General features: G+C 42.2%; 1 protein-coding gene across 8 annotated transcripts in view; it reads left to right on the forward strand.

The window, feature by feature from the left end:
* CLIP1 (CAP-Gly domain containing linker protein 1) overlaps positions 1-14,381 on the forward strand; it is a 187,768-nt gene that overhangs the window by 44,228 nt on the left and 129,159 nt on the right. For 4 of the 8 annotated variants that reach the window (XM_075323143.1, XM_075323152.1, XM_075323184.1 and 1 more), the window contains exons 8-10: positions 2,333-2,393; positions 8,692-8,796; positions 11,834-12,553. In XM_075323143.1, coding sequence (XP_075179258.1) covers positions 2,333-2,393; positions 8,692-8,796; positions 11,834-12,553 — 886 coding nt within the window. Of the gene's footprint in view, positions 1-2,332; positions 2,394-8,691; positions 8,797-10,039; positions 10,067-11,833; positions 12,554-14,381 lie in introns of all 8 variants that reach the window. The other 4 variants (XM_075323160.1, XM_075323166.1, XM_075323174.1 and 1 more) reach the window with 2 other exon arrangements.

Here is a 14,381-nt window from a genome sequence, read left to right on the forward strand (position 1 = left end):
GCCTACATCAATCACCAGGGCGGGGCACGCAGCCGCCTGGCAATGTTGGAGGTTCAACGCATCCTTCAGTGGACAGAGGACTCCAAGTCCACCATATCCGCAGTCCACATCCCAGGCGTGGAAAACTGGGAGGCAGATTATCTCAGCCGTCAGACCGTGGACAGCGGCGAGTGGGCTCTGCATCCGGCAGTGTTTCGGACAATCTGCCGCAAGTGGGGCACTCCGGAAGTGGATCTAATGGCATCCCGGCACAACAACAAGGTTCCGGTTTACGTGGCTCGCTCCCACGATCCTCAGGCCTTTGCAGCCGACGCGCTGGTTCAGGATTGGTCCCAGTTTCGTCTCTTACGTGTTTCCCCCTCTAGCTCTCTTGCCCAGAGTCCTGCGCAAGATCAGAATGGAGGGCCGTCGGGTCATCCTCATTGCTCCAGACTGGCCCAGGCGAGCTTGGTATCCAGACCTGCTCCACCTGTCCGTAGAGGTGCCGTGGCATCTTCCGGACCGTCCAGACCTTCTCTCACAAGGTCCGTTTTTCCGCCAGAATTCTGCGGCTCTCAGATTGACGGCGTGGCTCTTGAGTCCTGGATCTTGACGACTTCTGGTATCCCTCCTGAAGTCATCTTTACTATGACTCGGGCTCGGAAGTCTTCCTCGGCCAAGATATATCACAGGACCTGGAGAATCTTCCTGTCCTGGTGTAGCTCTTCCGGCCATGCTCCTTCGCCTTTTTCCCTGCCGACCCTTCTGTCCTTTTTACAGTCCGGTCTGCAGCTAGGACTATCCCTCCCTTCCCTCAAGGGTCAGGTCTCGGCTCTGTCAGTATTGTTCCAGCGGCGTATCGCCCGACTGGCTCAGGTGCGCACCTTCATGCAGGGCGCATCTCACATCATTCCGCCTTACCGGCGGCCTTTGGATCCCTGGGACCTTAATCTGGTCCTCACGGCCTTGCAGAAACCCCCTTTTGAGCCACTTAGGGAGGTTTCTTTGTCTCGTCTTTCACAGAAAGTGGTCTTTCTAGTGGCCATAACCTACCTCAGGAGAGTCTCTGATTTGGCTGCTCTCTCTTCGGAGTCACCTTTTTTGTTTTTTCATCAGGATAATGTGGCTCTCCGTCCGACTCCGGACTTTCTTCCTAAGGTGGTATTTCCTTTCCACCTTAATCAGGATATTTCCCTGCCTTCCTTTTGTCCGGCTCCTGTTCATCGCTTTGAAAAAGCGTTGCATACTCTGGATCTGGTGCGGGCGCTCCGGATCTATGTGTCTCTCACCGCTGCTCTTAGGAGGTGCACTTCTCTTTTTGTGCTGTCCTCAGGTCGGCGCAAGGGCCTCTCGGCTTTTAAGCCAACCCTAGCTCGTTGGATTAGGTCGGCCATTTCCGATGCCTACCAGTGTTCTCAGGTGCCTCCCCCGCCGGGGATCAAGGCACACTCAACCAGAGCTGTCGGTGCCTCTTGGGCTTTCCGGCACCAGGCTACGGCTCAGCAGGTCTGTCAGGCTGCCACTTGGTCTAGTCTGCATACCTTTTCGAAGCACTACCAAGTGCATGCTCATGCTTCGGCAGATGCGAGCTTGGGCAGACGCATCCTTCAGGCGGCTGTCGCCCATTTGTGGAGTTAGGTTTCGCCTACTTCTCAGTTTTCTGTTTATTCCCACCCATGGACTGCTTTGAGACGTCCCATGGTCTGGGTCTCCCATAAGGAACGATGAAGAAAAAGAGAATTTTGTTTACTTACCGTAAATTCTTTTTCTTATAGTTCCGTAATGGGAGACCCAGCTCCCTCCCTGTTGCCAGTTTTCTTGTTCCGTGTGTTTTCACCGGCTGTTGTTGTAGACAGAGGCTCCGGTTGTTCCGGTTTTTTGCTTTATCTCTACTTGTGGGTGGCTGTCCTCCTTCAGCTTTTGCACTAAACTGGCTATATTTGGTTATCCAGGGGGTGTATATGCTAGGAGGGAGGAGCTACACTTTTTAGTGTAGTACTTTGTGTGTCCTCCGGAGGCAGAAGCTATACACCCATGGTCTGGGTCTCCCATTACGGAACTATAAGAAAAAGAATTTACGGTAAGTAAACAAAATTCTCTTTATTTGGCATGGGGGAAAAAAAAGCTGCTCTAGAGTTAAAAGCTATTTAATTGATCTTGGAAAGGTTGATAAACCCTATGAAACATACACTATCCCAAGACACTCGCTTGGAATACTGATGATATTTGAAAGTATGAATCCCCAGAATTACTTAGCCTATCTTTGTATCAAAAGCTAAATGACATTCTATTGCTTTTCTCTTACCATAATAATCCAGAATTGTAGTGATATAAATGTATTTTAATTTTTCAGGAAGGTAGAAGATCTTCAATTTCGTGTTGAAGAAGAGTCCATTACCAAGGGAGATTTGGAGGTAAAAAAGCAAAATGTTTGTCGTCTTCACGATACTTCTAGGATTTTACATAGCAACAATAACTTCTTTAACTGTATGTATTGTACAGTTTAGCAGCAGGGTCCCACCAACACAGAGCATGTGAAGTAGATTGTGATGGAGAAAACTGTAGTTAATAATAAACCTGGTTTTCCACTACAGTCCAAAACCTTCCAAAGCTAGAAACCCAATAGTTCCATCATCGTTACTGGTTGGTAATGCCTCTTGCTTGCTGTTGCTTTTTCACAATCTGAAATCAAACTCAATAAAATTTCCGATGCTTGCAAAACTGGAAGTGGTTAATTTCATATAACCTCCTATTAGATTTCCTGTCTTTAATGTCGCCTCCAGTTTTCTAAGCATGAACACAGCATTGAATTTGAAAATGTGACAATTTTCTTTTCCTTTTTGCTTTCTTTGAGAAATGCTAATTTAGTTATCCCAAGTCAGATGAAATGTAGCCTAACTCTATCAAATGCTAAATTAGCCAGTTTTTATTATAAAACTGTTTATGACCATGTTAATTGCTTGTATTTATCAATTCCACGAATTTCCATTTCAACATTTAAGTTCACATTTATTATTTTATTTTTACATGTTGAAATTTCATGCATCATGTTTTCCCCTTTGTTTAATTGTCTTCACAATTCAGTTAAGTGGAAAGGACTAGGAATAAATTGTGAAAATATTCGTCAAACATTTCGGGCAGAGCAAGTAAACTGAGGAAGACTATTTTACATGTATATATAACCCTACACACTAATAACCGCTTTTAAAACTCAAGCTTTAATTCACTGGTGCATGCTGCTTTTATGAAGTGATAAGTCTTGGTAATATACTAAAATATAGCTTAAATTCTAGCACAGTGAATTTCACTACTGAATATATGCTGGCACGTGCCCTTAAACTGTAGATTAAAAATTGTGCACCCCTTGTAGTATTGAAACAAAAGGGGACACCTACAATTACATTTTAAGCTAGCACATTTCCCTCTTTTTAAAGTACATGAAAAAGGTCATCACCGTTGCCAATGAGATGCACACACACTAATGATTTCTTGACGATCAAAAATGAAATATGTATACATTAACTATAGTAATATATTTGGTACAAGCCTAAAAGAACAGCTTTTCCACTTGATGCCTTGTCTACACACCACCCACCTCTATTTGATTAAAGGGAACCTGTCAACGTCATTTTCCATTGTCAACCAGAGTAACTGCTGTACAGTCAACGTGCCTTGAAAATGGATCAGGTTTGTGTCTCGGAAATTTATATATATATACATATAATATATATATATATATATATATATATATATATATATATATATATATATATATATATATATATATATATATATATACAGTACAGACCAAACGTTTGGACACACCTTCTCATTCAAAGAGTTGTCGAGTTGTCCTTACTTTCAGGACTCTGAAAACTGTAGATTCACATTGAAGGCATCAAAACTATGACTTAAAACATGTGGAATGAAATACTTAAAGTGTGCAACAACTAAAAGTATGTCTTATATTCAAGTTATATATAGGTTCTTCAAAGTAGCCACCTTTTGCTTTCATTACTACTTTGCACACTCTTGGCATTCTCTTGATGAGCTTCAAGAGGTAGTCACCGGAAATGGTCTTCCAATAGTCTTGAAGGAGTTCCCATAGACGCTTAGCACTTGTTGGCCCTTTTGCCTTCACTCTGCGGTCCAGGTCACCCCAAACCATCTCGATTAGGTTCAGGTCTGGTGACTGTGGAGACCAGGTCATCTGGCGTAGCACCCCATCACTCTCCTTCTTAATCAAATAGCCCTTACACAGCCTGGAGGTGTGTATAGGGTCATTGTCCTGTTGAAAAATAAATGATGGTCTAACTAAACGCAAACCGGATTTAATAGCATGCTGCTGCAAGATGCTGTGGTAGGCATGCTGGTTCTGTATGCCTTCAGTTTTCAAAAAATCCCTGACAGTGTCACCAGCAAAGCACCCGCACACCATCACACTTCCTCCTCCATGCTTCACGGTGGGAACCAGCCATGTAGAGTCCATCCGTTCACCATTTCTACAAAGACACGGTGGTTGGATCCAAAGATCTCAAATTTGGACTCATCAGACCAAAGCACAGATTTCCACTGGTCTAATTCCTTGTGTTCTTTAGCCCAAACAAGTCTGTTCTGCTTGTTGCCTGTCCTTAGCAGTGGTTTCCTAGCAGCTATTTTACCATGAAGGCCTGCTGCACAAAGTCTCCTCTCAACAGTTGTTCTAGAGATATCCAAACTTTTGGTCTGTAGTGTGTACGTGTGTGTGTGTGTGTGTGTGTGTGTGTGTGTGTGTGTATATATATATATATATATATATATCTCACACACACACACACAGTGGCTCAGTGGTTAGCACTGTTATTTTGCAGCGCTGGCATCCCATGTTCATGTCCCACCAAGGACAACATCTGTAAGGTGTTTGTATATTCTCCCTTTCTTTATATTCTCTGGTTTCTTTCCACAATCCAAAAACATACTGATGGGAAACTTGAATTATGATGATGGTGGTTGTGCAGCACGTTGGAATTAATGGCACCATATAAGCAACCAAACATGTTGATCCAGAGGAAGGCCACTAAACCTTGTTTTTCCAAACTGGTTAACCCCAGGTTTAACCGTCCTTGATATCACAGTCCACCCATCCCCTTAATAGGCTTGGTTGTTCGTCTCTGCACTGTCTCTAATTTAGCAATGTCCTTCCTATACACCGGAGACCAACATTGTACACAGGATTTTAGTTGTGGTCACACTAGTGACTTGTATAAATGGCAAACTATGTTCTTATATTGGGCATCTATGCCTCTTTCAGCTCATCCCAGTGTTTTGGTTTGTCATGAGGGCAGCGCTGACGTGGGTTCAGTCACTGCTCTGTGTATGGAAACCAGAGACTGTAACCATGTCCCACTGCACTGACTGACAGACACTCTGCATTAGAAAGAGCTGTCAGTTAGTGTGGGGGGTGCGGGTAAAGCCGCTGCTCTCCATACACAGAGCAGTGACTGAAATTGAAATGCTGGCGGACGATTAAAGTTAATTTCCTCCTGGCAGCGGGGATTAATGTGCAGGCGCCAGGCAGGTTCAGAATGCTATTAACCTGCTGATGAACCACATATATGCAGGTTAATAGCATTTTTCCATGTGATGCATTACCTTTTATATCTGTGTATATGTGTATGTAGAGCAACTGTGTTTAGTATACTCCCCCACTGCCGTTTTCTTTGGGATCCAGCTTCCTTCTGCTTCGCTTCTCGGTCAGATCACTGCTCTTCAATCTCTGTGTCACATTGTGATCTTCATGACAAGGAAGTGCCTTTTATAATGTAAGCCTGTGGTGCATCAGAGCAAGTCTTCTTAGGCTTACGTTATCAAAAATAAAAAGAGGAGCAGAATGGCAGTTTATCACGGAGAAAGCGACGGTAGAAGAGTATATTAATACACTCACACTGCACTACATACATATATACAGAGATATAACGGAAAAAAATATTCATATCTGGGCTTCTGTAATCACCTTGCAGACTTCATTCTCTTCTGCAAGAATTAAAATTTTTCACCGTATTTGCTCTACAAGGTTATTAATAAGTATGTTAAAGAAAGAGGCCCCAAAAAAATAGACAACTTGCAATTTTCACATTGGTCACTAGCTTTTTTTTAATTATTATTTTTAAATATTCTAGGTTCTTGTTTCAGGTAAATACCCATGTAAATTAACCACAAAAAGCAGACTGACCTTTTGTATTGAAGCATCTAGTGAGCGTGTGCGAAGGTCATTGTGAAAGCAGAAGGAGCAGCGTCTGCTGTGAAATTGCGCATTCTTATTATTGGATTGTTTACTTATCTTTGTAATCTTGCCTTTGGCAATAAGTTGACAATAAATTTGCTAAAAGAACTGGAAGTGAAAGTCCAAACTGGCCCCAATAACCAGTATCAAAATTGCAAAACAAAACATTTATTTGAAAAACTTAATTTAAACAATGGTTCATTTTCTAATTATAGCTTCTCTTTAATTCCCATGATACATCTTTGTTCCATATCTCTTGGTTCCATTGTTGAGAATCTTTTATCTTTAGCCAAACTCGGCTGCAAGTGCATGCTTCCTTTGCTGTACTCTCTGAGCGGCAACCAAAATTATTTCTCAACAATTGTGCAACAGATCCAGAACAAAGAGATATGATTGATATTGTGGCACACTAACTGTATAGCAATACATTTGGTTGAACATGGAAGGGGAAACTGACTGGTTCTCTTAAATTTTCATATAAATATTACAAGCCAGTGTTTTAGAGTTACCACTTTTTGAAATAAAAAATAAAAATATAATTTATTGAGACTTGGAACCTTTTTAAGGCCTTAAATCTTTTAAAGGGAACTTGTCAGATGCAATAAGCACCCAGAACCACAAGCAGTTCTGGGTTATATATTGCTAATCCTTGCCTAACCGTCCCTGTATACACTAGCATAGATAAAGATATCTGTAGAAAAAATATTTCTAAAGACCTTTTATCATATGCTACTGAGGCCAGCGACTAGTCGTGAGGACGTTACTTCCCCCGGTTAGTCAGCCCCCTTAGCATGTGGGTGTGGGTGTGCTAACATGCTAATGAATGTGCAGAGTCAGAGGATGGTCAAGCTCACCTCTCTGCTGACAACGAGTTCGAGGCCTGGAGTTCGGTTCAGTTCGCATGATCCTGGACTACATGGGTTTGAAGCCAGGACTCGTACACCCGGCAGTCATGCACACTATGTAGCCAGGTGTACAAGTCCTGGCTTCAAACCCATGTAGTGCACATGACCGAAAGTCTGGGATCAAGCGCACTGAGCCGAAATCCAGGACTTGGACACGATGGCAACAGAGAAGTAAGCGTGACCATCCTCTGACACTGCACATTCATTAGCAATTTGTACGCCCACAGGGGCCTACTAACATGCTAAGTGTGCCAACTAGCCAGGGGAAGTAACACCCCCACGACTAGTCTCTGCGCTCATTAGCATATCATATGGGATCTTTAGAAATACTTTTTCAAAAGATCCCTTTATGTATGCTACTATAGGCTGGGACAGTTAGGCAGTGATTAGAAATATGCACCCAGAACTGCTCATGGTTCAGGATACATATTGCACCTGACAGGTTCCCTTTAAGCCATTCATAAGTCAACTACAGCATAATACACATTATACATAGCAAAAGTTCTATTGAAAGCCAGCTAGATCTGGTAGACGGCTGCCTCCAACTGCATGAGTCAAGCTGTTCAACCAAGCACTTTACCCAACACAGAAACACCTTGTTTTCAGTAACTATTTCCCGTTTATAACCGTCCCGTGATGCCAAGCAGCCGTTTTTCTGTATGTCTCTAAAGCAAAAAAATGTGCAAGAGGGAATGCAAAATACTTAAAGGGGTTGTCCCATAAGCAAAATATATCCTTTATCTAAAAGATGAGTCATAAATTTATAGTAGATTAGTCCACCAATCTCAGGAATGGGGTTCCTAATTTCCCTTGTGTAGTAAGCATTATTGAGCACATGTGACCACTATCCCATTATCTGTGCTGGACCACTTAGAATCATATGTGGGATAGGTTAATGAGAAAACTAGGATCTATTGCCGTGTCCAGGGAGAGGTCCTCTCCAAGCCTACCTCCAGTTTTGATGTTCCGCCCAGCTGACCATTAGTCTGGTGAGACACTCCTAACAAGGTTCACATTTCAGTTGAAATGGTACCTGTAACCACGCCATTTGGTTAGATGGGAGATCAACACTTTTAAAGCAAAAGGAAAAAAAAAGCAGCCCTAAAATCACTAAAATAGATCAGTCTTATGAATTATTTTCCCTTTTGAAAGATTTAGAAAAAATAAAAAGCAGACTAGTCTCCGATCAATTTTAATAAAGGTTTTAACCATTGCAGACTTGCTAATTTTCTAAATTTAATTAATGCTTTTATGTTCTGGAAAACCGTAATTCTACTTGCTGCATGCACCTATCTTACATTTCTACTTATTGCCTTTCTTTTTTTGTCTTTCACCATCAATCTCTTCCCACTTTTGTGTCAATCACCATCACCCAAGCCTCATCTGGTCATCCCCTCCTCTCCTGTTATTTTTCCCCACTGCATCTTCTTTGCTTTTCAATGGTCCGATGGTGCCGGAGCACGGCCTGCATGTGGCTCCTTCCTCTCGTGCTGGCATGTGATGGTGGCACTGTTGTGTTCTCTTCCTCTCCCTTTTTACTAACAGACGCAGACCAAACTGGAGCATGCCCGCATTAAGGAGCTTGAACAGAGCCTGCTCTTTGAAAAGACCAAAGCTGACAAACTTCAAAGAGAGTTAGAAGATACTAGGGTAATGGTTTTCAATATTTCCTGGAAACTCTCCCAGTACACCACACTTTATTGGATATGTCCATCTGCAGTAAAAACTGAGTGAGAAGACACCATTTTAGCTTTTGGTCTTTGCATTATGCAAGTAAACTTGTATTACCTTCTCGGGTATCCGAGTAAAGGATAGTTAAATCTAGTCTCATTACTAAAAATATATTCCACTTTACCAAGTATATAGATTTGGCTTTCACGTGTCACACCTATAATCTCTCATTATGTCCTATTAATTGTATGTTATAGTTCATCATTTAGAAAAAAAAATCAAATAAATTTAATCTGTAGTTAATAGTTTTACAGACAGAAATCTCATTTCATTGTAGATTTAGATTTTATTTTGCCAACTATAAATTTAATTATATGTTTTAATTTTCTTCAGTATAAAGATTTAGAAGCCTTTTGAATCCCTTTTAATAGTCACCAATATTCACAGGATTTATTTAATATGAAGGTTTGGTCTTGTGCCAATCCAACACTTGCTTTGTATGAATAAAGCTAATAAGTAGAAAATAGCAAAAAAGAATAGTGGTGCCCTGATCGTTCAGTCCGGTCCTCCCTGGAAGCTGGACCTGGGCAGTCTTCGCTTCTGCACCCCGGGCACCTCTTTCATTCACTAAGTATCTGATGCTGGTCGTAGAAGTGAACACTGGCAGCAAGAATCTTTTTGCTCAGCTTTAGTGATGTGCTGGATCTACACTAGTACGTGTGATTCTGTGAGTGTTTCCTTACTTGCTATTCTTTGCTTGTGCGTATTTTGGACATTTTGCTTTTTTCACCCCAAATGGCTTTATGCAACTGAGATTTTACTACTAACCAGTAAACCCAAATTCTAATATTTGTTTCTTAAGCACTATGGTGGATCGATTTACTTGCTGTTTCTTGTGAACTAGGTACCGTTCATGCTTTCATAAGTAAACTATTTTTTTCCCGCGTTATTGGAGGATTTTGGTGGTTATTTCAGATGGCGTTGGATAGGTCAGTTTATTATTTTGGTGCATTATAATGATTATGTCCAACGTTCATGCTCTGAGAGTACAGTATTTACATCCTAGACTGATTTGTACATAAGGAGAAAATCCCTTGCTGGGCTGTTTTATATTATTCCTGTTACCCGAAAGAAAACCTGGACACATGAACTGCTGGGAATACAAAATGTAATTCTGGGGATGGGGGAAGTAAAAAGATCTGACATTTCTTGTTATTTACAGGCCAAAACAAGGCCAGATTCCTTAAAAGTAAGTATTCCTGTAAAAGCAAGGGGTTGTGTTGATGTCTTTTGTTTGCTGGAACTGCTGACCTTGCTTGTGGTGGTAGGAAACACTAATATTATTTCTTAACCAGCTTAGCTCGGGCCATATTTGTAAGGGCAGACCTATTAATGCATGCAAGTGTCTGGTCGTAGATGTATGTGTACTAATAGTTACGTGGGGTAAACCTTATAAAGAGCTTAAACAAACTGAGTTTGATATTTTGTGAAAATCACTGAGCCCCCGATTCTCCTTCTGTTTCCTGTTTTGCGTTTTGTCAATCCATTACAATGATATTCACATTTTTGTTACCTTTGGATTGCAGTAGGTGTTATTTTTTTCAGTCTTCTTGGGTAGAGATGAGTGAACCAGAGGTTCGATGTTCGTACAAAACAGACATTGCGAAAAAAGAGTTGGGGTGCTTTACGCATTGCTGTGCTTGGGTATGCTCGGTGCTCAGCCCAGTGCAAGCTGCTTGCAGTGTTTGAACGGCTTGCACTAAGGGGTTATAACAACATGATCGGATGTAGTGTGCTCCAAACAAAAAAAGGGGAAAAACCCTGCCCCCCTCAGGAAATGTTCTGTTTTATGGATGGCTGCATGTGGGAGGAGACCCGAACTGCCCAATTAGTGACTTTCATTGGGGTCAAGGTCACGTCTGAGTCCCAAACCGAACTTCAGAATGTGGCTGAACCTGTGCAACCGAACTTCCATGGGTCCGCTCATCTCTATTCTTGAAGGCTTGTGCTTTCACGCATCCCTTCTAGATCCTGTCAATCACTACTTGGTTTGTATTTGCTAGCTCAGCTGTCAAGCATAATTGGCACCTTCTAGGAAAGAGGGGTGAAAGCACATGCCCCCAGAGAAGACTCTCTGAAGAAACACCCAGTTGTACTGCAAGCAGAAATTTTACATAATGAGCTCCAAAAGAAACATGTCTGAATATCTGCAATGGAATGACACCGTGCAAAATGGAAAAGAGTGGTAGAATCAGGTTAGCTTGGGGATTTTTACAAATTATTTTACTCTGACAGGTCCTCCTTAACAATTGGCTTTCGTTTTTAGGATGTGATTTATGATGTCCGGTAACTGTAGGATGTGGGAATATATTTGGAGATGTTTTTACAAAGTATAAGTGCTCAGTGCAAGATGAAATCTCACTTTTCAGTGCAGTGTTTCTGGTTCTTGGACTCATGTACTTGGTGTCTGGAATAATGAGCTATAGCTTGTGCTTTGGTGGAGTGTTAAGTGATTGGAATAACATGCTTTTAGTGTGGTGTACCACTGAAATTGCAAATGGTTATTGCAAACTTGTGAGAAGTGTGTTCTGTTTTCTGGTTTATTGGCTAGTATAACTTTTCAGTTTCTTAACGGTTCCATTGCTATTGTATAGATTATTATTTTTGGCTCCTGAACTAGAGCTGTTCAAACCAAAGTTCATAGTTTAGCTAATACTAATTGGTTTATTACCTTTATATTAAAAAGCAAACAAAAATAAATTGATATTTTTTCTATTATAAAAGAATTAAAACAAATTACCCAAACAAGTACCTTTTACTTTTTTTTATATTTTTGGGGTCTAAATTTCTCCTAAAACCTCTTGAAATACAGATTTTTTACTTACTGGAGTAGAAAGAGGGTATTGCATTTCATTAAGTTATTTCTAGTTAATCAAATATTTTTTTTCTTTTATCTTGACTTTTCCCCAATTTGTATTTTCTTATTGTCTCTCCTTATATTGGTTTATAACCACAGGTAGCAACTGTTTCTGAAAAGTCTCGCATTATGGAACTAGAGAAGGATTTGGCCCTGAAAACAAAAGAAGTCACAGACATACGTCAGAAGCTCGTAGAGTCTAACAAGCAGTCTAGTGATGTAGATACATCACTTTCACTGTTGCAAGAAATCAGTTCTTTGCAGGAGAATGTAGCCGCACTAAGCAAGAAACACGAGCAAGAAATTCAGTCTCTGAAAGGTAAATTTGAAAGCACCGAGAGTGATTACGAGAGAGAGTTGGGATCACTGAAAGCATCTGTAGAAAAGCTATCCAAAGAGAATGAAACGTTAAAAGTAAAGCTCAGTCATGCCAACAAGGAGAACGCAGACGTAATAGAACTGTGGAAGTCCAAACTAGACTCTGCCATCAGTTCACATCAGAAAGCCATGGAAGAACTGACTGTTTCCTTCAGTAAAGGCGCAAATATGGAAACGTCTGCGTTGATTGAACTGAAAGCCCACATTGAGAATCTCAAGTTAGAACATCAGAAAGAGACTGATTTTCTTAAATCCAAGCAAGAAGCAGAACAAGCTGATCACTTTAAAGAAATAGAAGCTTTAAAGTCTAAACTACAAGCATATTCTGAAGAAAGAGAATCGAAATTCGAGAGCCTAAAATCTAAACTGGACGCTGCAGAGGAGCAACACTTAATAGAAATGGAGGACACGTTAAATAAGCTCCATGAGGCTGAGATAAAGGTAAAGGAGCTGGGGACTTTGCATTGTACAAAACAAGAGAATATACCGTATTTTTCGGACTATAAGACGCACCGGACTATAAGACGCACCCTGGTTTTAGAGGAGGAAAATAGGAAAATAAAACTTTAAGCAAAAAAATGTGGTCATGACACACTGTTATGGGGCGAGGATCTGCTGCTGACACTGTTATGGGGGTAATGTCCCCAAATTCTCTACTAAGGTACCCCATCCTGGTAATGATCCTCCTGCCTTGTATATGATCCTGCTATAAACCCCTATCCTGCTCATATACCCCTATCCTGCTCATATACCAGCATCCTGCTCATATTCCCCCATCCATCCTGCTCATATACTTCCATCCTGTTCATATACCCCCATCCTATTGATATACCCCCCATCCATCCTGCTCATATTTCCCCATCCATCCTGCTCATATACTCCCATCCTGTTCATATACCCCATCCTGTTCATATACCCCCATCCTATTGATATACCCCCCATCCATCCTGCTCATATTCTCCCATCCATCCTGCTCATATACCCCTATCCTGTTCATATACCCCCATCCTGTTCATATACCCCCATCCTGTTCATATACCCCCATCCTGTTCATATACCCCCATCCTGCTCATATACCCCCATCCTGCTCATATACCCCCATCCTGCTCATATTCCCCCATCCATCCTGTTCATATTCCCCCATCCTGCTCATATACCCCCATCCATCCTGTTCATATACCCCCATCCTGTTCATATACCCCCATCCTGTTCATATACCCCCATCCATCCTGTTCATATACCCCCATCCTGTTCATATACCCCCCCATCCATCCTGCTCATATACTCCCATCCTGCTATATGCCCCCATCGTGCTCATATACCATCCTGGTATATGGCCTGTATCCTATAGTACAGAGAAAAAAAAATAAACGTTTATACTCACCTTTTCCTCACTCCCTGCAGCACCGATCATCTTCCTCTCTGCGCCACTGACCTGTGTGTGTGGAGCCGTCCCCCTGCAGCATCGCAATGTCTTCCTGTCTGTGCCGATCAGCTGATCAGCACAGATCAGCTGACCGGCACAGACAGGAAGACATCGCGTGCTGCAGGGGGACGGCTCCACACACGGGGACGGGTGAGTACACTGATTCACTGCACCCCGCGCTGATGATGATGATGATGATGATGATGATGATGATGATGATGATGACGACGCCGCGTGGGGGGCAGTGAATACAGCCGCACATGATCACTCCAGGCTGTAATTGCCAGGGGTGATCATGCCTACCGGCTCTTTACTATGCGCGCGTCCCAGCTCGTCCTCCCGCCCACCTGTCAGTGTCGGCTTCTGCGCTGAGAAATGGGCGGGAGGATAGGCGTGCATATGTAATGAGCGGGCCCACGTGCTCGCAGCAGGCTGCTACAGCCTGCTCGTGCCCCCGATGACCCGCTCCACCGCAGCACCCTCATTCCCGGCCGCAGCCCTATAGTCAGATGATAAGACGCACCCCCAACTTTCCCCCAACATTTGGGGGAAAAAAAAGTGCGTCTTATGGTCCGAAAAATACGGTAATTGATAAGCTAAGGTCCCAAATAAAGGATACAAGAGGCTTGTAAATAGCGATCCTATGCACTATATGACTTAAAAGGGTGGTTCACCCACATTTTTTATTGTCTAGATCGATATTATATTGAGAAACAATGTTTCTCTCAAATACCTTGTGTTGGCAATAGTGTCTGTGAGAAGCGCAATTGCAGACCGCTGTTCCCACTCCAGTGACATCCCTGTCAAGTGCTGCACACGTCACATCCGTGCAGCCGGCTGTAT

Source organism: Anomaloglossus baeobatrachus, chromosome 1 (genome assembly GCF_048569485.1).
Source record: "Anomaloglossus baeobatrachus isolate aAnoBae1 chromosome 1, aAnoBae1.hap1, whole genome shotgun sequence".
NCBI classification, from domain to species: Eukaryota; Metazoa; Chordata; class Amphibia; order Anura; family Aromobatidae; genus Anomaloglossus; species Anomaloglossus baeobatrachus.